We start from the raw sequence: 25,267 nt of genomic DNA on the forward strand, positions 1-25,267 counted from the left end.
CTGACCTCCCTACTCCTCATGGCCCACAACTCAGTTTTAAGGTTGTTCTGGGGTCCCCTTGGCCAAGAGGGGTCCATTCAGTCGGCTATGTGGCTTAAGATTTTATTTTAGTTCACACAACTCAGGAACTGCCTCTTCTTTCCCTATAAAAAATCCTACGTTAACTCCTGCTAATCAAAGTGTATATTTGGGGAAACTTCAATCTATGTTCCTGGGTTGCAATTCTCAAGCTTGACCCAAATAAACTCTCTATTTAAATAAATTTTGCCTCAGCTTATTTCTTTTAGGTCAACACTGCTTACCCTACCTCGAGTGTTGCTTCCCATGGAAAACAAAATAAAAGCTCTTGCCCACATTCCCCCTACCTCCACCTCCTGACCGGCCCTGGCGCTGTCTGTGTGGCTCTGGGTGGTCCACCCTGCCTCTTGTTTCTAAAGATCTGTGAGAGTAAGCTTTTGCCCTTATGACAGTCATTTCTGCATCTTCCTATCTTACCATACCTGAATAAAACAAATCCTGAGTACCCTTAAAACAAGAACAATACCATTGAAAAATAAAAAAAAAAAAGTGCTCAATTTATTCTAATTTAAACGAGGGCGGTATATGAGGGTAAAATTCAAGCAAAAGAGCATTTCTTCAGTACTCCCAGCAATAGCTTCAACAATACCTTGGTATTTTCCCTAAAATGAGAAATAAGAAATACAAGTAATACAAAATGTTAGATGATACTATTTTAAAGGCTTTTATAAGAACTTTGTATTACTAGCAGAAAGCCATTTAAATTGAATTATCATTTTCTTAGTTTCCAATGAGAGAAAATTTTGTGTGTCTTTGAATTCAGTGAGCATGGAGTCCATTTATTATATTTCCCAAGTATAACACGATTTTTAATAGTTTTAGAAACTAGCCTAGGAGGTTTTCAAATATTAGATATGATTTATAGCAAAATAACTAGAAAATATGAATTATCAATGTTTATTTTAAAACAGTCACTAAAAGTGAAATGTACAAAATTTTATTGCTAGATATGTAATGCAAGTATCTAAAATTACAATGGTATTATTCATTGAGGCAGTAGTTAATATTTTTACAAAGGCCTGGATGTCCAGACTAAGTTCCCAAGAAAAAATCTTGAATAAAATAAGCCTATAATTTATGTAATTTTTATTCTCCTAAACATTTTTACATTACGTTTAGTATATTACATGAATAGTTAAAAACAGTTACTGACTTATACATAGTGGTCATCCAGTGCTTTCATCTGAAGATCATTCAACAGTTTAATAATGAGCAGTCACATTACTTTTAGGCATGTATGTTAGAGAAAAAAACAAAATGAAAAAGAACTATCTTTTGTGCAATTTTTCCATATTCTACAGAAGGAAGAAATGACAAAACACTGAATATCAAATAAAAGTGGAAAAAAAAAGATTTTTGAACATCTTAATCTTGAATCACTATTTTTAGAAGTTGTGAATTGCATTTTTGCAATTCTTAACATATCTGTTACTGTAAAAGGTTAAGAAAGTACAAAATAAATCTTGCACAATACCTTAGAAAATCGTATTCCATTGAAGGAGAATGATATTGTTGTATTCACTGTCTCTGCAAACAAAATACCAAATTCAAAATGTTATTGGTCATCATTAGGTAATTTGTTTCTTGACAGTATAGAGTGTACCTTTATCGAGTACACTTAACTACTGGCAGAAGCAGTCTCAAGCAAAACTGTAGAGAAGTAATAAAGCTTATATCCTGGCTACTAATCTACTGTGGCTTCCTCTGCCCTGCCTCCCGACAGCTTCTCTATGTACCAGCCCATATCTCAATCCTTAGGGGACGCAAATTTTAAGGCCCACTGGCCTCAGTAACAAATAAATGATGAATAAGCTAGTTCATACCAAGTTATATATGCACATATTTAACTCTAGTTTTCAGATACTGCTGCACCTTTAGCTGGGTATAATAGAGAAGCCTCTTCCTAAAGGCAGAAGAGATATTTTAGAGGCAGCCGGTATACTAAAGCTCCTTCCAATCACACCACTGAGAAGCCCAAGTATTTAGCCTTTGTTTAAACGCATAGTCATGGGCCTGGCCTTGCACAAGCTGTGCAGCACAGAGTCAGAAGTGCAGAAAAAACCTCATTCAACTGTTCTAGTCAGGACAAAGTAGTGAAAGTGGAGAGTAAGGATAGAAAGAGTTTTTTGAATCTCAAACAAAAGATATAGTGATGAAAAATCTTTTTTTAGTAATATAAATAGTCAAATGCCAAACTATAATGGTTATTATTCCAGAAGTAAACAGGTTATGTCTGCATGTACACTTCTATTCTCAAAAATAAGCATTTCTTTAATTCTGGATGTGTCCTTCCTAACAGTGTTAATACACTGAGATGTTCCTTGAGCTTAATAAAGTGGTCATGTCTTCATAATTTTTTTTTTTTTTTTGAGACAGTCTCACTGCTCTAAGTAGAGTGCTGTGGTGTCAGCCTAGCTCACAGCAACCTCAAACTCCCAGGCTCAAGTGATCCTCCGGCCTCAGCCTCTCGAGTAGCTGGGACTACAGGCATGTGTCACCATGCCTGGCTAATTTTTTCTATATATTTTTAGTTGTCCAGCTAATTTCTTTCCATTTTTTTAGTAGAGATGGGGTCTCGCTCTTGCTCAGGCTGATCTCGAACTCCTGAGTTCAAATGATCCTCCCACCTCAGCCTCCCAGAGTGCTGGGATTAAGGCATGAGCCACCACGCTCGGCCTCTGTGCTCTGTAAAATGGTGATAAGTAATAATACCTACCTCACAGAATTATTATGAGGGCTATATGAGTTAATACACGTTAAATGCTCAGAACAATGCCTAGGACATAGCACTCATTAAATATTATTAACATTAAATGTTACTTCTGATAACATTTAATAGTCCTTCTCCTTTCTAGACCCCCTTCCTATGACATCTTGTGAATAACATTCATGTCTTGTAAATATTAACATACTAATATAATGTTAACGTTACATATTTATATATTATATAACGTTAATGTAATAATAATGTCTATCTTTTTGACCTGCCGGTTTATTTGAGAGCATTTATCACAAATTGAATCTTATTTCATTTTTCTGTTCATCTTCATTTCATTACCTCATTATGATCTTGTTTCCTCTACTAGTCTATAAGCTCCATGAGGACAGGGGCTTTGGTCATTTCTGAATCTCTGGCTCCTAATACATAGTCCCTGAGTACTTGGCTTCAGGTAATTTGCGAGACCCAGCACAAAATGAAAATGTGGGGCTTTTTATTCAAAAAACAGGGGGAAAGATCTGTTACAGTTACTAAATTATAAAGCTTTTTCCTTTCTTCCATGTTTCTCTTTATAGACTTGACATATTTTTCATTGCTATTTAATATCATTCAAACTAAAGAAAACTTAAAGTTTTTAATTAGTATGAATCTTACCATTCATTTTTTATGATAGTTTTAAATGCCAGTTTTAAATGCAAATATCAGAGTATTTAACATCAAGGCAGAATCCCTGAAATGACACCATTTTGAGGCTCATCCTCAGAGAATGGCTGGAGCTGGCCAGGCGAAACTAACAAGCCAGACTCAGGAAGTTTGAATAGAGAAAGAAAAGGTCCCCCAGGCTTGGAACAGCCTGAGGGAATCCTCCCTCAGCACGGAGCTCAAGGTGAGTATAGAAGCACCCAAGGTCCCCTCCATAACTCTGGGCACCTGTGCAAGCTTAGACCTGACAGCTGCCTGTCAGGGTCCCCCTCCCACAAGCTGCCAGATGCCCCATGCCTCAATGGGAGTTGGGGAAGTCAAAGCAGCCATATTTCTTTACACAGGCCTGCTGTCCCATGATGACCCTCAAGGTACTGCAACGTCCATGCAATACTTCCACACACTACTTGTTTGGGATAGGCGGATGCACCTACCTAGTCACCTGCTGAACGCTGCAGTGGTGCTGCCAGCCCAGGTGGGAGAGCCACTGTCATGCCCCACCTTAGACAATGCAGGGCACCCATGCCTGGTCCTGACCTTCCCTGTATGCAGGACCTCACCAGGGGCAGAGGGTGGCAGGTGTCAATGGACAGAAGTGGGGAGGAGGATGCCAGGGAGGTCCCTTGGTGCCAGCAGGGAAGTGGGCAGAGGGGAAGCAAAAACCAGTCCAGGGAAGGTAGGGACATACCCCATTGTCTCATCGGATTCCACTTACAAAACACGCACTCCTCAAAGATAGAATTATTAAGAATTTCAAGATTACTATCACAGGGCATTAAACCCCAAGCACAGGGCCCTTCTGCATATGGGCCCTGATGGTAAAGCTAACTTTGTCAACTTTATGGGAGGGAGGAAGGAAGATGGATAAGCCTTGAGGACTTGAGAAAGAAATCAAGAATAACTCCCGGATTTCTACTTAGGGAAACTGCCCAAATGCTTAGCAGGTCAGGTGGGAAGGAGATCTAACCTCTTCCATTGATTAGCCCTATTTTTCAATTGTTTTGTCTCTCTTTGGAATGTTCATATCTTGGTCATATTTCCCATTCTATTCTTAAAGGCTTATTCAAAGCCTTTCCCACACTGAAGAAGCCAAGAGGGAACCAAGGTAGGACCAAGGAAAAGGAGGACAGAATACCTTAGGTCCTTCTCTACTCTTTCCAAAAGGTATCTGTGCATCTCCCTCATGGTCTAGTCTAGTTCTGGCAACTATGCAGGATGCAGGACCCAAGCCTCAGACGGTGCTGTGGCTTGAATTGTGTCCCCCAAAAAGATACGTTGAAATCCTAACCCCCAGTTCCTGTGAACACAGCCTTATTTGGAAATAGGGTCTTTGCAGATGATCAAGTTAAGATGTGGTCATTAGGGTAAGCTCTAGTCCAGTATGACAGTGGCCTTATAAAAAGGGGAAATTTGAACACTGAGACAGACACACATAATAGGGAAGACTCTGAAGAAACACAGAAAAAAGAGGGCCATCTACAAAGCAAGAAATGCCTGGGGCCACCAGAAGCTGAGAGACAGGCCTGGAACAGATCTATCCCTAGCTCCCTCCGAGAGAGCATGGCTTTATCACCTTCATTTCAGACTTCTAGCCTCCAGAGCTGTGAGACAATAAATTTCTGTTGTTCTAAGCCACCCAGTTTGTGTAAATTTGTTACAACAGCCCCAGCAAAATCCTGGTAACAGGACTAATTGGCTTATTAAATTTAAGATGCTTTGAAATATCCATTTATTTATTCATAAATGTATTGTTGAAAGGAATAGATGTGTGTGTATGTGTATAAAGTGGTGGGATTACGAGTAATTTTTATTTGATTTTTGCTTACCCCTATTTTCTAAATATTGTATCCTAAAGATGTCTGACTTTTGTAATACCAACCAAAAGGAAAGTTATTTTAAAAATATATATGTATGGTACTTGCAAATTCGACTCCCAAATTTCAAGGGTCTCTTTATACGACAATGCTTCTTAAATCAAAATGTCCTAAGCTCTGGGCCCACATACTCAGCTGCCAGATGGACATGTTTATTTGAATGTTCCAAAATTACCTCGAGCTCAACATGCCCAAACTCACTACGTTTCTCTTTAAAAATCTGCCTCTTCTTTTGAATACATCATCTCAGACAATGGCACTTCCATATATCCAGTCACCAGCCATCAAGTGGTTCTTGACTTTACCTAATCCTTGCCCGCCACATCATATCAGTCAGTGTGTCCTGCCAGTTCTGTTTCCCAGAATGCTCTCTTTCATGTCCTCCCTTCTACTCCCAGGGCTGCCATCTTTGCCCAGCCCTCTTGGTCTCCCACACAGCTTCCTGGCTGCTCTTCCTTCCACCCAGGTGTCTTGCCTCAGCCAACCCCCGCCTCCTTCCATATGGACGATAGTTATCTGCAAAAATGGAAATCTCAGTGGGTTATCCCTGCCCACTGACTACAGGCTACCAGCCAATATTTTGTGCATGACTTACATGCTCACCCTGCCCCCATTTCTAGGCTCATCTCCAGCAATTCCCCACAAGCACATACTGCTCCAACTACAAAAACACAACTCTCCAAATAAACCACACTCTTTCATGACTAGATATGTTTGCACATGCTGTTTTCCTCTCCAGAGAATGTTCTTCCCCCTCATTCTCTGATGTTCTGAGATTCGAGACTCTAATAAAATACTCTGTGAAGACTTATCTGAGTTTTCCTGTCACACTTATTTAATTAATTATAGAGTTAAAACTAATAGTATATAATTTTATTAGCATTTATGACATTTCATTGTAAATTTTGTTCCCATGACTGTTTTTTCCAGAATAGAGTGACTTTGTCACGAAGGAGACCCTACCATTCAACTGCAGATCACCAGAACCTAAATTATGATTTGCTCAAATTAGGTTCAACAGATGTTTGTGGAAGGAAGTAGGGGGAGGGAGAGAAGAAGCAGGCAGGCTGAGTTGAGTCTGACACATCTTAGATTACAAGAAAGTGAAACTTTGAAAATTGAGATAAAATGTCAACATAATCCCACAGAGATTATGTGAAATAACTGTAAAACAGTCATGTAAGAATAATGGACGATTTCTTGAAAAAACACTAATCTGGTAAGAGGATTTTTTTCAAAGAGAAAGCATGGCACTGTGGAAGAGTTGTATCTTAAGAGTTAGGATATTGCTCTGTTACTAGTTCTCCAAATGACCAACAACATATACTGAACCATCACTGCAGGCATCGGTTTCCTCAACTGTAAAAATGACAGGACTATAAAATTAGGAAAAGAAGAAAGATTCCTACTCTGAGAACTATAGTGAGCTTTGTCACACGCATTCTCTAATTTAATCCTGAAAACCATATGAGTTTCACTGTCCCCATTTTACAGATAAGGAAAATGAGGCCAAGAGAGGTTAAATAATACATCCAAATTCATGTTGCTCATAGATGGAAAACCTGGAATACAGACTCAGGTCTTTGTGATTCTGAGCCCAGACTCATACACAATGCCAGCTCCATAGTTTGCATATGGTTAAGCGGTGGCAGACCAGTTAAAAATGTGAAGAGATGGTTGGCAAGGAGATGCATCTTGAAGCTTCATTTCCATAGCAAGCATACTAATTTACTTAGAAACTATTTTTTTAAATGACTGCTAAAAAATGTATTGTCAAATTAATGTCCCACTCAGAGTAATTCTGTTATAAATTTTTATATTTCTCTCATTGCATTAATTCTTAACCCTCATTTTCCCATTTTTGTCCCATCTATATCTAATTTATGTAATATCACTAAATATAACGTACATATGTAAACTACCTGAAATTCTTTTTTAAACAAGACAGAGTACAAGTTAATGGTAAATAATTATGTGGGAAAATATTCAATTGTAACAGTAATTTTAAAAGTTAATAAAACACGGCCAGGCTCAGTGGCTCATGCCTGTAATCCTAGCACTCTGGGAGGCTGGGGCAGGAGGATTGCTTGAGGTCAGGAGTTTGAGACCAGCCTGAGCAAAAGCAGGACCCCATCTCTACTGAAAACAGAAAAAATTAGCAGGGCAACTAAAAATAGAAATAAAAAATTAGCCAGGCCTGGTGGCAAATGCCTGTAGTGCCAGCCACTTGGGAGGCTGAGGCAGGAGGATTGCTTGAGCCCAGGAGTTTGAGGTTGCTGTGAGCTATGCTGATGCCATGGCACTCTAGCCCAGGATGACTGAGAGAGACTCTGTCTCAAAAAAAAAAAAAGTTAATAAAACAATTAGATATAAGTTTTTTAACCTGTTTTTTTAAACTTTTTAAAAATGCTAATGCCCAATGTTAACAAGAGGGAGATTAAATTATCATACATATACATTGGTGGTGGTACAATGTATAAATTAGTACAAGACTTTAGAAAAGCAATTTGGCATTATGCAAACAAAACCACAAATATAGTCAAACCATTTAAATCCCAGAAATCTCCCTGGAAGTTATCTGTAATTCTTTCTTTTGAATACAAGAATATTCAAATTTAAAGTAAAAGAAAAACTATATAAGGAAATATATTTATTACAATATTATTTATAATAGTAAAAAATATCAGAAGGAAACTAAATGTACAATAAGATAATGGTTAAGTAAACTAGGGCATACCCACTAAGGGAAATGTTACACTGTATAATGCTTATATCCTGATTTTTTAACTACATGGAGGAGCTATTCAAAGAATAAATCAATTTTTAAAAAGAAAACAAACAATTGTAGTACGTATACTCACAACTACATAAAAATATGCATACATTAAAAAAAGAATTCTGGCTGGGCATGGTAGCTCACGTCTGTAATCCTAGCACTCTGGGAGGCCGAGGCAGGATCGATTGAGGTCAGGAGTTTGAGACCAGCCTGAGCAAAAGCAGGACCCCATCTCTACTGAAAACAGAAAAAATTAGCAGGGCAACTAAAAATAGAAATAAAAAATTAGCCAGGCATGGTGGTGCATGCCTGTAGTCCCAGCTACTTGGGAGGCTGAGGCAGGAGGATTGCTTGAGCCCAGGAGTTTGAGGTTGCTGTGAGCTAGGCTGATGCCATGGCACTCTAGCCCAGGCAACAGAGTGAGGCTCTGTCTCAAAAAAAAAAAAAAAAAAAAAAAAATGTAAAAAAAGAATTCTGAAAGTTTCCCCAGAGGGGGGAAAAAAAAGAAAATGTTTTTATAAATATGATTCTGTGATCTTTTTACTGCTTATATTTTTCAATTTTTGGTAATATGATTATGATATTTATAATCTTTTAAGCTATTTAAGATATAAGCATAAAATTATTACAGAAAAATTCATGGGCTTGTATTAAGTGAACTTTAAGACCCTAAACTCTGAATTTATTGATTCTGTAAATAATTCCAGGGAGGAAAATAAAGGGGGAAGACATTAAAGAAACCAATATAGCTGCACAGAAAAATCTGGTAAGTTACTATGAAAAATAATAAATGTAATGTTTAGAAAAAGAGATCCATAACCAAGAATAAATGTAAAATATTCATCTAAACAAGGTTAAATTTTTAATATCCCATCAAACATACTCATGTGTCATCTTAATAACAATTCAAGGACATAATTGTAAAATGTTTAAGCTGCTAAAAGTAAAAATTTTGGATGGGAAAAAGAACTGTTGTAAGAAAAGGAACTTCACATTTTTAATGTATTTAACTTTCATAACATTCTCATAAAGAATTATTTCTGGCCAGACGCAGTGGTTCATACTATAATCCTAGCACTTTGAGAGGCCAATGTAGGAGTATCGCTTGAGGCCAGGAGTTCAAGACCAGCCTGAGTAATGTAGTGAGATCCCATCTCTACCAAAAAAAAAATTAGCCAGACATGGTGACGCGCGTCTGTAGTCCCAGCTACTCAGGAGGCTGAGGCAAGAGGATCACTTGAGTCCGGCAGTTTGATGTTTCAGTGAGCTAGGATCATGCCACTGTACTCTAGCCCAGGCAACAGAACAAGATCCTATCTCAAAAAGAAAAAAAAAAAGAATTATTTCCTATTCTATAAGTTAACATGAACTGAACACTTACCTCCTTTCAGAGCTCTGCAAAGAGAATAAATGTCATCAGATCCACGGCAAATAACTTCTTTGCGCTTCGGAAGCTCCATAGAGTTGATAGATATATAGAGATTGAAATATAATTTGTTTAAGTCTCTCCCTTAAAAAGAAAAAAATCCCATTAGCCCCTCAAATAACAGATTCTTTTACACATAATTAATTGTATACTTAAAATGTGCCCTGTGCTTTTCCCTCATTATTTCATTTAATCATCACAACTATCTATTAGGTGGTTATTATTATCTTTGTTCTGCAGATAAGAAACTGAAGTTTTAAGAGGGTAACTAGTAGATTGTAATCAAATAAAATGCTCCACAGTAAGAACTATGTATGCTATGCCTAAAAATAGAGGAACTTTCATAGCTTGATTGAGAAAACTATCAAATGCAGGCATACAATTTCCTGTTCTAGTCACGGTTGTGCTAGAAAATTCAAAGGAAAGCAAAGGGAAACGAAAGGAAGTGAGACAGTCAATGTTTCAGGACATTTGATGAAAGATTTCTTAGAGAATAAAACTGAATCTTTCGATTAACAATTAAATGTATGGCTTTTTTTTATTTTCTCATGATCTCTCCCTATTACCAATTAACATGGAAAATTCCAGTAAAGAATGCATTTTGATCTTCGGTTGGCTCAAATGAAAAAGATGCACAAATCTTTTTCATGATGAAAACAATTTTATAACCACTACCTCACTGAAAATGTTTTCCTAATAATATCACCATGACTCATTCATTGTAGCCATAATCAAAAGACAACTTTTCTCTCTTTAATTTGAACTTGGCTGTGTTTAACAGAACCGCCTGCTCCTTTCTCTATACGCTCTTGGCATTGATGCCACCACTCTTCCAGCTGTCCTCCCACTCTCTGACTCATTCTCCTCAGTCTCTGTCATTGACTCCTCTTTCTCAGGGCTCTATCCTCATTCTCCTCAATTTTCACTCTGCATACTCTGGGCTTTACATACCACATTCTGTGATAATTCCCAAATCCACATCTCTAGTCTCAACCTTTCTCCTGAGCACCTATCCCCACCATGTATTCATTCAACATCTCTACTCAAATGTTGCTCGGTTACCGTACCCAACAGATCCAAAAGTGATTTCCTCATCTTCATCACCAAATCAGCACTAGTATTCCCGTCCCTGTAAATCTTTCTAACCTCCTTTTCGGCCCCATTTCCACTACCTTAATGCAGGCCCTCATTACTCTGAGCCTAAAGTACCACCAAACTTCCTAATTTGTCTCTACTTCTCTACTTTCAGGCTAGAGTGTGCAAAAGAACATCTATTTCAAACAGCGGTCCCATGGCCTACTCCATGGACTGGGACCTGAACTTTTGAAAAGGAGGGCTGTGTGTACAAGTTGAAGAGCTGTTTCACAAGGAATTTCTGGAGACATGGAGGCACAGAACAGCACTGCTATGGTGTCCAGTGACAATGCAGGACAAAGGATCTTCCTCCATTTCTGCATGAAACACAGCATAATTCCAGTCTTCAATGACTCTAAGAAAGGAAGTCTGCTTTGACAACGCAATAGTTTACATTGTGAGAAGCTCCTTGGCCTTGGACGCCACTATGGTCATTTAGGAACATGAATAATGGCAATAGTGAGGTACCACTTTTATGGCTCAGCAAGCCGGGGATATCAATGTGGGTATTGCAGTGAGAGACAAGAAACATGGTGGCTGCCATGTGGTATAAAAGAGGACTATTTTTGAGCTCACCTAAGACGACCGCAGGAACTTCCATAAATAACTTTCATAGAGGCTTATGCTCCAGTTTTATTTGTTGTCAATCAGTTAATAGTACAGAAATAATTTACTAGAAAGGCTATTAAGTCTCAAAATACATAATTTCCATTCCTAACCTATTTTTGGTTCAAGTTTGTACTTATGTCTCTTACTGAATTTAAGTAGAAATAAGGCTGTAAAAATAAGGTTGATGTCTACAAATGTGGCCCCATACTTTGTACTAACATTCTAGTATATTCTATGGAAACTTAGTTCATAATTGCAAAATGCTATAAAAATATGACTGAATAATTCTTTTGTTAATGAGTTAATATAATTTGTTCTGTAAAGGTCATATTTAGTGAGTGATTAAAATATATGGTGGCCCTGGAGGTGTGGCACTCAAACCTCCCTCCAAGGGCCAGGCGAGGTGGTTCACACCTGTAATCCTAGCACTCTGGGAGGCCAAGGTAGGAGGATCCCTTGAGCTCAGGAGTTCAAGACCAGCCTGAGCAACAGTGAGAGCCTGTCTGTACTAAAAATAGAAAAATTAGCCGGGCGTCCTGCCACACACCTGTAGTCCCAGATACTTGGGAGGCTGAGGCAGGAGGATCACTTGAGCCTAGGAGTTTGAGGTTGCTGTGAGCTATGATGATGCCACTGCACTCTACCCAGGGAGACAGAGCAAAAGTCTGTCTCAAAATAAAAATTAAAAAAAAAAAAAAAAACAAACCTCCCTTCAAAAGAAGCTACTGTGAGGAGGGTCGTTGGCAGATAGCCTGCAGCTGCCACCCCTTCAGATCCATCTCAGCACTCAGCCAGAGGCTACTCTCTCACAGGCTGCTCCTGTAATGATTGAGCATTACAAGGACCCTGGGTCAGGCTACTGGTGCCTGTGGCCTATCATGGAACTCTTGTGACAGGCAGTCTGCTCTGGGGTGTCCCATTGACCAGGCTGAGTGTGTCTCAGGGATGTATTTTGGTCTGATGATCATCCTACCTAATTCTCCTTCCATCCTATTCTGCTTTCAAGATATCAGACCTGGACTCCAACCTGAATTTATTCTTTGCCTACCCTGGCTTCCTCTCTCCCTTATTGTTCCCAAGCATTTTCCCCAGTGAATCTCTAGCAAGTCTAATTCCTCCTTGGTGTTTGCTTTTCAGAGAACCCTAAGTGTTTCCACCTTGTCTTATTATTTGGGCCTGGAAGGATGCAACCTACTTCTTGTGTGTAAGGGCAAGAGATTCACTTGAAAGTGAAATCATTCATTGTGTAAATCATCTCTTGTGCCAAACACCTGCGAGTAAAGCCTACCAAATAGATGAGAAAACAGAACCTGGGACCAGGAAAAAATTGTAGCACCTTAACCAGGCAAAAGTTTAGATTGTTTCATTTACCCTTGGCCAGGAAGGTAGAACAAACAGAGTTACTTATTCTCTGTTCTATGTTACCACTGAGGCTAACTGCTATCATTTCACTTATCATACCTTATTATCTTCAGATCTTTCTCTTCTATTGCACTGATTCTTGCATAGATTCTTTTTTTTTTTTTTGAGACAGAGTCTCACTCTTTTTGCCTGGGCTAGAGTGAGTGCCGTGGCGTCAGCCTAGCTCACAGCAACCTCAAACTCCTGGGCTCAAGCGATCCTTCTGCCTCAGCCTCCCGAGTAGCTGGGACTACAGGCATGCACCACCATGCCCGGCTAATTTTTTGTATATATTGTTTTTAGTTGGCCGATTAATTTCTTTCTAATTTTAGTAGAGGCGGGGTCTCGCTCTTGCTCAGGCTGGTCTCCAACTCCTGAGCTCAAACAATCCGCCCGCCTCAGCCTCCCAGAGTGCTAGGATTACAGGCGTGAGCCACCGTGCCCCGGCCTCTTGCATAGATTCTTGAAGATCAAGAGCATGTCTTATCAGTAAATTCACAGCGCCTAGCACAATACTTGAAATACATTTACTAAGTATTTTTTAGTGAATAAATGAATGCAGAGACAAAATGTGAAAATACACATTGAACTATTAGACTCAGAAAAATTAAAACATGCATTTATTGTCTATCATTCCTGGGTTCTCAGTTTTGTTTTGTTTTGTTTTTCTTTTTTCTGGTAAGCTAGAGAACTAAAATCAGGGAAGAAATGTTTCTTTAAGTTAATTTATGTGAAAATACTTTGCAAAGTATAAAACAAGCTCCAAATCTAAACTGGATGTAAATTATGATGATGATAATGATAAAGATTAGAATTGAAGTTTTCTGGGATCCCAGAGCTTATAGGCAATAAGCACTGTTGGCTGAATGGTAGTAAAATGTGAAAATTTTGTGTCTTCTCAGACACACAGATGCAGCCCCATGCAATCACCACCACCTGCATCAGTTTTTACTAAGCTGACAATAAGCAAAGTCACAGAGAGGAAAAATAAGACACAACACAAAGCAAAACAAAACACAGTACCTTGTTTTGCCCCATTATCAGCATATTTTTTTAGAAAGATCATCTTTTGAAAAAAAGTCTTGGCTTGCTCACACACAGATCTTTGACTAGTGGAAACCCAATATTACTTATCAGCTGAATAGCTAATGCTGGACAAAGGATATACCTATTAGATTGTTAGAAGTCTCAAGTTATTTCCATTGCTATCCACATGTCCTTGTGTAATTCCCTCCTCATAGCATAAGCTGGCCTCGTGACTTGCTTCTAACCAATAGAAGACAGCAAAGGTGGATAGAGTGTCACCTCTGTGATTATGTTGCATAAGACTGACTTCTATCTTGTTGGCTGACTGTCCCCCTTGCTGGATTTGAAGAAGCAAGCAGCCATATTGAAAATGCCACGTGGCAAAGAACTGAGGAATGGCCAACAGCCAGCAAGAAAATGAATACTACCAATAACCACATGAGTTTAGAGGCAGATTCTTCCATAGTTGAGCCTCAGAAGAGAACCCAGTCCTGGTCAACAACTTTGTGGGAAACCCTGAAGCAGACACAGGTAAATCATGCCCAGACTACTGTCCCACAGAGACTATGAGATAATAAATGTGTGCTGTATTAAGACTGTGGTAATTTGTTACATAGCAATAGTAACAAATATATTTGGAATACAATTATTTATCATTGATATTTCTTAAACCCTTTAATTGACCTATAACAAAAAATTTGGACTTACTTGGAATGTAGTAAATATGCAAAAGTCCTCTGGTTCCCTTCAATGTTATACAGGGGTTAACATTAATTGAAATAGGATAGTCCATGTGATCTAAATGAAATAAAAATAATGTCAATAAATTATTGTAAATCACTTCCAATAAATACAGTATTCTGGATATCAGCCTCTATAAGATGTCTTTTGCATTAAAATTATATAATAAGAAAAACTGACGGTGGTTGAAAATATATCCCCACAGGAATAATATTAGCAACATAGCAGAATAGGAAGCCTGGACTCCCCTTGCTCCTACAAACACAATAATTCAATTCACAAATTCTCTTTGTGAGGAATCAAATTAATTGAAAGATTCCTGCACCCCAGGAAAACATGAAACCAGATTCAACAAAACCTGTAGGGAGATTTGGGGTCACCCTCTATCCAGAGACCCTTACCCTGGTGCAGTGCCATACAATCAGGGAGAGATCCCCTAGTTCCCAGCTTTACCCTGAAATGGAAGAAGTTGGTTCACATGTCCAGCACACTAACTTGTTCATGGGGACTCTCCAAAGGACTGGTTTATGTCTTGCCAGTCTTAGAGCTCTGATGGGTCTGGCACAGTCTACCTCCCAGGGGAGAATGACGGCAGTGGCTTGGGCTTGTAGGTATCATTCATCCTTCCCTCTGTTCAGCACAAAGTGAGCAGATGAAAAAATCCCAGTTCTTAGCTTTCCCCTGGGGAGAGAAAGAGTTGATCTATGCATACAGCACCCCGAATACTCTGGGAGTCCCCAAAACTAGTATCTGCATCACCAGTCCTGGAGCTCTGACAGATCTGGCATACTCTAGCTGCCTGGGGGAAAATGAAGACAGCAGCTTGGGATAGTAGATGCCATAGCTCCCTCCCTCACCCAATCCCAAGCTCAGCAAAGAATAAGTGGACAAAACCCACAGCTGCCTGCTTCTCCCTGAAGAGGCAAATAGTTGGTAGAAGTCTCCAGAATCTGACCAGACTGATGAGTAGGGGCCTTTCCTGTGTGAAGCCAATCCATGAAGACTAGGAGAGATGTCTGCTTTGTCTAATGTGCAGACAACAAAATAGAGAGTCAAGGAAAATGAAAATTTAGGCAAAGATGTTTCAAACAAAGAAATAAAAAACATCTGCTTAACTGACTCTAAGGAAATGAAGTTATATGATTTACATGACAGAGAGTTTAACACATTGACTGACACAATAGAAAAAAAAATTTTCCTTGGGGCCACAATGTCTTATTACAAAAATAGAATAAAAACTTTGAAAATAAAATGATCCTTTCTAATTTAATGAAAAATATGTTATTTTTTATTGTTTTCCGTGAGTGAGTTATATGCAACTTGAAAAATAGTTCACGCAGCTCAAGGTAAAGAGATGTGTGAATTACATATGCTTCACAAGGCCCCAGGCTCAAAACTTATACAACTCACATGGCAGTTAATGTGTTAAAATAACTCTCATAATGATGCTTACCAAGATCAAGAGAACAATGCATGAAGGAAAGGAGAATTTCAACAAAAAGAGAGAATATTAAAAAGTACCACACAGCATTACATGTACCCCGTAAATACATGCACCTATTATGTACCTATAATAATTAAAAATTTTTAAAAAATGTTTTAAGTACCACAGAACAAGCAGTGGACTCTACCGGTTATGGCCTCCAACTTTAAGAAGACTAACATGGCATCAAGTGCCAGCAAAAAGGATCAGTCCTAAGCCTGAGCTTACTGAAAAGCAGAAACAGAAAATCCAGGAAGCTTTTGATCTCTTCAACACTGACAGAACTGGGACTATAGATGCTAAAGAACTTAAGGTGGCAATGAGGGCCCTGAGCTTTGAACCCAAGAAAGAAGAAATTGATAAGGAAGGGACAAGAAAAGTGGATTTCAGTGACTTTTTGACTGTGATGACTTAGGAAATATCTGAGAAAGATACCAAAGAAGAAATCCTGAAAGCTTTCAAGCTCTCTGATAATGATGAAATTGGGAAGCTATCATTCAAAAACCTGAAACATGTGGCCAAGGAGTTGGGTGAGAACCTGACTGATGAGGAGCTTCAGGAAATGATTGATGAAGCTGATTGAGATGGAGATGGAGAGGTCAGTGAGCAAGAGTTCCTGCACATCATGAAGAAGACCAGCCTTTATCAAGATCAGTGTCTTTTCTACTGCAAGCACACATAACTAGATTTACTGCTTGCCATTGTGTGAAATTTGGCTTTTAAGAACACAAACTATTTTTCCCCCACTGACTTCCCTGTATAACTGTAGTCATGACATTGAATCTATTTTAGACTTTTGGAAGTGTTCTTTGATATTATAGTTCCTTGTAAAATTACCTGCTGATTACTTTAATTCTGAAAAACAAGAGCACATTAGAGTGGAGAAAAGGGTCTTAAAGCTTAGACCACCTGCCATTTTGCCTTGCATTGTTACATTCTTGTCATGCATTCCCACATGTATGCAAACACAAAATGACATCTTAGACAAGCACATGTTGTACCCATGTCACTACAAGCAGTAGCCATTCTTCAATAGTTCTAGTTTTTAGTTGACACCTGAGAGCAATTTTATCTCTTATAAAACTCAGTGAACTCTTGCACTGGCATTTGGATGTGTGTTAATGCTATTCATTTTGTCTTAAAAATAAAACCTTTCTTACTTTGAACAAAAAAGTACCACAGAAATCATGGAGCTGAAGAGCACAATAACTAAACTAAAGTATTCACTAGAGGGGTTCAGCAGCAGACTAGATCAAGCAGAAGAAAAGATCAGCAAATTCAGAGACAGGTCACTGGAAAATAATTCAATCAAAGGAACAAAAAGAAAAAAGCATAAAAAAAGAGTGAAGAAAGCTTAAGGCAATTATGGGACAACAATAAGTGGACTCATATACACATAATGCAAGTTTCAAGGGTACAAGAGTGAAAGAAAGGACTAGAGAAAGCTGATTCAATGAATTAATGGCTGAAAGCTTTCCAAATGTGAGGGAGAAAATAGAAATACAAATCTAAGAAGCCCAAAGGATATCAAATAAAATGAACTAAAAATATTCATACTGAGACACATTATAATCACAACGTCAAAATTTACAGACAAAGAGAAAATTTTGAAAACAGCAAGAAAAAAGTGAATTATCACATACAAGGGAAGCCTCATAAGACAATCAGTGGATTTTTCAACAAAAAACCTTGCAGGTCAGAAGGTAGTGGGATAATATATTTAAAGTGCTAAAAGAAAAAAACTTTCAACCAAAAATACTATACCTGACAAAATTCCCCTTCAAAAATGAAGAAAAAAAGAGTTCCAATTCCAAAATGGCTGCACAGAGGCAAGCTGGCTTCACTCCTTCCCAGAGAAAACCAAAACCAATATACAGTGCTGAGATTTTCACCAGCAACAACTCAGAGCTCGAGTATGAGGATGAGATAGTTCCTGGGACCACACAAAAGCGGAAAAACTTCAAGTAGAATATAGGAAAATTAGACTTCCACATCTGTGATGTTCCTCCCCACCATTTTGCCCAGCACCAAGAAAATGGAAAAATCTCCCCCAAACTCATTGTTTCCACACTGGAAAAAGTGAAATTGAGGTGATCGACCAGCTTCCCCACCTTCTTGGGTTCTCTGGCAGGAGACCTGTCCTTGCCTTAACCCATGGGGCAGCATTTTGACCACTTGAAGAGAGAAATATCTTTGAGAACAAGCAGAGATGATGCACAGAGGTGAAACTACCATCTCAAGTCCTGGAAACTCTGTTCTATAACTCACCCAAAGAAGACTGCAAATCAGAGTTACTGTTCAGGAGCACCATGCCATAGGAGGTACATTCCACAGGTCCCTGGGCACGAACCCCTGGCCAGCCTTCCCACATTGCTGGAATAATTCCTTTGGGAACTCTCCCATTCAAGTAGGCAGCACTCCAACCATTTACTAGAGCCAAGGCAAATCTGGGCTTAATGTGCCACCTGGAGCTGAGAAGGAGGAAGTGACCTAGCAGTAAAGATTCAATGTGCAAATATATTCAATAAAAACCAAAACAAGCCAGACAGAGAAAACTGGAATAAATAACTAATCCTTCAATGCAAAGACACAGACATACACCCACAAGAAACAACAGCAAACAGGGACCCCTGACCTCTCCAAAAGGACAAAGCAAAAATCCAGTGACTCGCCCTAATGAGACAATGATTTGTGAGCTCTCTAAGAATTCAAAACAGCAGTTTTAAAGAAACCCAGTGATCTTGAAGGTAACGCAGAAAAGCAATTCAGAACTACAGCAAAGAAAGTGAACAAAGATACTGAAATAATAATAAAAAAAAATTAAACATGGCAAGCCATGGTGGCTCACACATGTATTCCTAGCTACTCAGGAGGCTGAGGCAGAAGGATCACTTGAGCCCAGGAGTTGGAGGCTGCAGTGAGCTATGATCACACCATTGCACTCCAGCCTGGAAAAAAAAAAATGAAGGAAAGATAAAGACTTTCCCAGACAAACAAAATTTAAGGGATTTTATAACTACTAGACTTGCTTTGTAAGAAATGCTAAAGAAGGTCTTCAAGTTGAAACAAAAGGATGCTTAATGGTAACATGATAGCATAAGTATGAAATACATTGGTAAAGGTAAATATATAGATGAATACAGAATAACGTATTACTGTAATGGTAGTGGGTAAACCACTTTTAATTCTACTATAAAAGTTAAAACACAAAAATATTAAAAATAACTATAACCAAAAAAGATGTTAAAAGATGTATAATACTAATAAACGTCAATCATAACATTAACATAAAGGAGGGGTGAAGGGTTAAAGTGTAGAGTTTTTGTATGTGACTGAACTTAAGTTGTTATTAGCTTAAGATAGATTGTCATAACTATAAGATATTGCTACAGTTTGAATGTGTTCCTCAAAGTTTATGTGTTGGAAACTTAATCCCCAATACAACAGTGTTGAGAGGTGGCACTTCTTAGAGGTTATTAGGTCATGATGGCTCTGTCCTCATTAAGGAATTAATGCTGTTGTTGTAAGAGTGGGTTAGTTATCACAGGAGTGGGTTCCTGATAAAAGGATGAGTTCAGCCTCCTTCCCTCACCCCTCATACAAGCTCTTTTGCCCTTCTACTTTTCCACCATGGGATGATACAGCAAGAAGGCCCTTGATTGGCCGGGAGCGGTGCCTCACTCCTGTAATCCTGGCACTCTGGGAGACCGAGGCAAGCGGATTGTTTGAGCTCAGGAGTTTGAGACCAGCCCTAGCAAGAGCAAGACCCCGTCTCTACTAAAAAAAAAATAGAAAGAAATTAGCTGTGCAATTAAAAATATATAGAAAAAATTAGCTGGGCATGGTGGCTCATGCCTGTAGTCCCAGCTACTCGGGAGGCTGAGGCGGAAAGATTGCTTGAGCCCAGGAATTTGAGGTTGCTGTGAGCTAGGCTGATGCCATGGCACTCACTCTAGCCAGGGCAACAGAGTGAGACTCAAAAAAAAAAAAAAAAAGAAGGCCCTTGATAGATGCAACCTCTTGATCTGAGACTTCTCAACCTCCCGAATCATAAGCCAAATAAATTTCTCTTCATTATAAATTACTCAGTCTCGGGTATTCTGTTAAAGTAGCACACAACAGATTAAGACAAAAAATTGATACCAGAGAAGTAAGGTATTGTTATAACAATTACATAAAAATGTAGAAGCAGCTTAGCAACTTAGTAATGGGAAGAGGCCAGAAGAGTTTGGAGAAACAGACTAGAAAAGGCCCGTGTTGCTATGAACAAAGCATTAAGGGAAATTCTGGTGACGGCTCAGAAGAAGAGAAGAAATGTAGGGAAAGTCTGGAACTTCTTAGAGATTACTTAAGTGGTTATGATCAGAATCTTGGCAGAAATATGGATGGTAAAGGCAACTCTGATGAGATCTCTGACCAAAATGAAAAACAAGGTAGTGGAAACTGACGGAGTTGGGGATAGAGATTGCAGAGACAGAGGGGATGGGGGTTTCATTTTAAATTAGGATGGCCAAGGAAGGCTTCACTGAGGAAGTGTCATTTAGTAAGAGCCTAGAATAGCTGAGGAGTGAGCCGTACAAGTGTCTGGGGGAGGGGCTGAGGAAAGAGCAAACACAGAGGCCCCTGGGTGGGTGTGTGTGGTGTGAGAGGGATAGGATAGCAAGGGGGCCAGTGTGGTCCCGATGGACGGAGTGAGGGGAGAGTAGCATCAGGTGAGGTCGTAGAAGGAAACGGGGAGGGGAAGGGACTTGCAGTTCAGGGGACTGACCCATATTTTACTGTGGGTGAAGCTTGTCTAGTTTCTGTGCTGATAATAATCTGTAAGGGGGAAAAAGTGGGTCTGGGAGACATGTTGGGAGGCCATTGCAACGATCCAGGTGCAATAGATAATGGGACTTAGGCCGGAATGGCAGTGGAGAAGTGATGATGAGGAGTCAGATTCGGGAAATATTCTGAAGATGGAGCCAATAGGATTTGCTGACTGATTGGCTGTGAGGCTGTAGCGCGATCCTCCTGCTAGGCTGTCTTGGCATCTGGTGTGTCCCCCCACTCCAAGCATGTCAGCCTCTTTATTAGCCTCTGTTGTGCTTCTGCTATTCTCTAACCTAAAATATCCTCGTCCATCCTTCTGTGTCATGCAGACCTTAAGAGGGCCATCAGAAGTCCTATCTGCCCTATGGAGCCGGGTGGAGTCAGTTAAACTAAATTCAGTTTAGTAAATCTTTATGGAATGGCATCAGGTTTAGTCATTATGCTAAGGAATGCCAAGAATGCAAAGGCTATGTAGGATAGTCCTGTACTCTCAAGGAACTTCTGGCTTTTGTCTTACTTATGTGTAGTAGGAGGGATAACTATATAAATGACCAGGATTCATTTATTTGTTCTACAAACTCAGTGTGGCCACTGGGAAGTCTCATAGCCATCTGGAGTTAGAACTGCAGACTTATACCTTTCTAAACCTCATTCTTTCTAAGTCCTCGTCATCTACCTAATTCCTTAGGCCCCAAACCAGGTGTAACCTTAATTATCTTTTTCTCTCACCTACCACATTTAATGTATCAGTAATTCCTGTTTTCATGATCTCCAGAATATATTCTATACCCAACTGCTTCTCACTGTCTTCTGCTAACACTTATGCCACCGTTAGCTCTCCTCAGCCTCTGCAAAAACCTCTTAAATTGTCCTCCTTCCACTTCAGTTTTTGCCCCCATACAATCTGTTCTCAGCACAGAGGCCTGAGAGATCTTTTCAAAGTGTAAATAAATTATTATTACAGATAATGTGACTTCCCCTGCTTAAGGCTCTCCATGGCTTTTTACTGCAATTAGAGTGAAATCGCAACTTTATTGGCCTCCAAGACTCCTTGAGATGACCCCTGCCTACTTGTCTGATTTATGCGATTCTCCCCAGACTCATTATTTTCCATTCACACTGGCCTTTTAAAAAATTGTTGCTTGTATTACAAAAATAATATTACATTCACATTTTTGTGCAACCATCACCACTGTCCATTTCCAGAACTTTTTCATTATCCAAAACAGAAACTCTACCCATTAAAAAATAACTCCCCACTTTTTTTTTTAATTTTAAGGAGATTTATTCTGAGTCCAATTTGAGGACCATGACCTGGAGCCACACCCAGGAAGTCTTGAGCAAGTGGACTCGCTGTGGCTGGGTTACAGTTGGTTTTATACATTTCAGGGAGACAGGGGTTACAGGTAAAGTCATAAATCAATACGTGGGAGGCATACATTGGTTTGGCCCGAAAAGGTGGGCCATCTCGAAGGGGGGGGCTTACAGGTTATAGGTGGGTTTAAAGATTCTTTGACTTCTAATTGGTTAAAGTCATGCTTTGTCTAAAGGTTTGGAATGTTTTAAGATAAGGAGCTGTTAATCAGAGACAAGCCACCAGACATATATTTGTTACGTAAATTGAGGACCTGCAGGTTTGTCTTGCATACCCTTAGGCCTGTTAATGGGTTACAAAGGTTTCTCCAAGAAGGGAGGGGGGCATGATGAGGCATGCCTGACCTCCCTCCTCATGGCAGGAAATTTAGTTTTAGGGTATCCCCTTGGCCAAGAGGGGGTCCATTCAGTCAGCCGGTGGTGGGAGTGAGCCATAAGATTTTATTTTAGTTCACAATTCCCCTCTTTCAGCCAAGATCTGTCAGAGGCAGCATCTATGGCTAAACTCTTATTTTGTCCCATTCATTGCCAGGGTGGTGTGGCTACCTGTCCTGGGTCCATCCAGTCCCTCAATGGGACCCTTGTGGCCAAGAGGACCGAAGAGCCAAATGGGGGCTTACAGACCATTAAATATTTTAGGCCAAACAGGACTGGAGGTAGACAGGCACTCACCAACATTTTAGACTTTCAGCAGGCTGAGGTAGGAGAATCACTTGAGCCCAGGAGTTTCAGGATGCAGTGAGCTAGGATAACACCAGCGACTAGCCACTGCATTCCAGCCTGGGTGAGAGAGTGAGACCCTGTCTCTAAAATAATAAAGGAAGGAAGGAAGGGAGGGAGAGAGGGAGGCAGGGAAGAAGGAAACTCCAAAAGCACTTTCGTTTTATAGCTAAAAAAGCTGGAGCACAGAGACACTAAGTACTTTGCTTAAGGTCATACAGCTAGTGACTACAGAACCAAGATTACATCCAGTTAAGGAGATGATTCCAAGAGCCCTCAAAGATCACAACCTGGAGCAAAAATCAACTCCAGGAAGCAGCTAGGACTGTTCTACCTTCTCAAGTAGTAAGTAAGTATCGGGGCTGAAGCAAAAGCTTGGAAGCAGACAGTTCTACTGAAACTGAAAAGAACCCGAAACTGGACTCAAGGTAGAAATCGTTGACACAGGGAACAACGGAAGCACTTGGAGGTCAAGCACAACACAGTTATAGCCTCATGAGCTCTTCGAGGGGTGGGAAAGATTCACGCAAGGCAGTTACCAGTTATTACTTTTCCTGCTGGCAGCAGCAGCCGCAGCAGCTGGAACGCAGCAGCTAGAACATGCTGACATTTCCTGTGTCCCAGCCACAACCTCCAGCAGCTGTAATGTTCTTATGAAAACTTGCCATCAAGATAGCTGATGCTACAATTATTTGTTGTTGCTGTTTTACTTACCACAGTAGGTGTATGAAATACTTGCATCGGAGGAGTTGCAGACCCAATTTTGCTTCCCAGGTTCAGTAAATATGGAAGAAAACAGGGTAGGAAAAAACATAAACAGGAACATGATTCACTATCTTCAAAACTTTAAAAATGCAAGGAGGTTCAATAACTAATCAGTAGTAGAAAAGATTTAACTTAGTCATCAATCACATGATTTCTTAGTTCCTATCCAACTGTTTCCTCTTTTTATGTGTGCGCGCGCGCGCGCACGTGCGTGCGTGTGTGGGTGTGTGTGTGTCTAACATTTGAGCATTTCCTCAAAGGGGAAAGAGCAAATAATTTACAATGTACTTTTCAAATACTTGATGCAAATGAGTGACCAGCTTTAAAAACAAAACAAGGCACTTCCCAGTCGATAGTAATAAAACCAGTCCATGCACTTCCCTTAAAGTCTCAACAGCCTGGCACTTCTTTTCCATCTGCATTGCTATTCTCTCCCACAAGCTCTTTACACAACAGTTTCTCATGGCTCGGAGAGCTGGACCTACAGATCTGAACTGAACAGTCTCATGTAAACTATTTCTGTTCAGCAACAGGTTTAGCCACAGGACAGAACAAGGACAGATGAGACCCCAAACAGGGGGCACTAGCTGTGGTTCTGCACTGTGGGCAGAGACCCCACCAATCTTGAGAATGCATTCACCTAGAACCAACCAGAGCTCGAGAATATTTTGAGTCCTAATAATAAAATGTCATTATCTGGGGTGGCATATATTTCTTTTCAAAACTCTCACTCCATTTTAGAAAAACAGCCATTTCTTAAGACGTTTCCTACATGAAATCCTTTATAGGATATAGTTTAGGGTTAATAGCCAAAAATGCCACGGAGTTGTAGCCTAAAAATCTGCACACTTAAAAGGAAGATAATCATGTTGGTAAAGCTTTTACAGTAGAACTGTGCTGCTTTCCCTTTCTTTAGAGACAAAGTTTTGCTACATTGCCTAGGCTAGAAAGCAGTGGCTATTCACAGGTGTCATCATAGCTCACTGCAGCCTCGAACTCCTGGGCTTAAGCAATCCTCCGGCCTCAGCCTTCAGAGAAGCTTAGACTACAGGTGGGAGCCACAATGCCTGGCTTCCCATTTTTAAAAAGGCAAAAATTCAAGGGAGGAGGAGCAAATGGAGAGTTGCTCGATGAGCATAGTTTCAGGTTGGCAAGATGAAAAAGTTCTAGAGATCTGTTAAAACGATGTGAATATAGTTAACACTACTAAACTGTACACTTAAAATTGGTTAAGATAGCAAATTTTATGTTACACACTTTGTATCACAATTTGAAAATAAATGTAAGAGCTGTAAAAAGAAGGTAAAAACCCATCAATGTCCCTAGTGGTCTTAAAATATCATTTCCAACTAAAAGGAACCAGGACTCCTTGGAGAAATTATTGATTTCAGGTCTGGGGCAGAAAATGTACAAGATGAGCCTGAAACACCTCATCATACTAGATAACCAGTTTAAAGAGGGTTCCACCGATCAAAGATGGCTGTTATTAGTTTCCTGCTGCGGCTGTAACAAATTGCTAAAAGTTTAGTGGCTTAAAACAGTGCAAATTTATTCTCTTACAGTTCTGGAGGTCAGAAGTCTAGGATCAGTTTCACTGGACTAAAGTCAAGGTGTCAGCAGAGCTGGT

At 39.7% G+C, this 25,267-nt stretch overlaps 1 protein-coding gene and 1 pseudogene across 2 annotated transcripts; one reads left to right on the forward strand and one right to left on the reverse strand.

The window, feature by feature from the left end:
- Positions 1-565: 565 nt before the first annotated feature.
- On the reverse strand, positions 566-23,753 carry LY96 (lymphocyte antigen 96). Of its 2 annotated transcripts, XM_012663142.1 has the most exons (5): positions 23,590-23,753; positions 14,454-14,543; positions 9,531-9,659; positions 1,553-1,605; positions 566-680 (listed from the first exon to the last, which is right to left on the reverse strand). In XM_012663142.1, exons 1-5 carry the CDS (start codon positions 23,699-23,701, stop codon positions 582-584), a joined length of 483 nt encoding a protein of 160 aa, XP_012518596.1. In that variant the 5' UTR covers positions 23,702-23,753; the 3' UTR covers positions 566-581. The 2 variants fall into 2 exon arrangements, with proteins under 2 accessions (XP_012518596.1, XP_012518597.1); XM_012663143.1 differs by lacking the exon at positions 14,454-14,543 and having other exon boundaries at positions 23,590-23,701.
- Positions 16,123-16,651, forward strand: LOC105825334 (annotated as a pseudogene).
- Positions 23,754-25,267: the final 1,514 nt, after the last annotated feature.

Source organism: Propithecus coquereli, unplaced genomic scaffold, assembly GCF_000956105.1.
Source record: "Propithecus coquereli isolate 6110/MARCELLA unplaced genomic scaffold, Pcoq_1.0 Scaffold8, whole genome shotgun sequence".
Classification (NCBI taxonomy): Eukaryota; Metazoa; Chordata; class Mammalia; order Primates; family Indriidae; genus Propithecus; species Propithecus coquereli.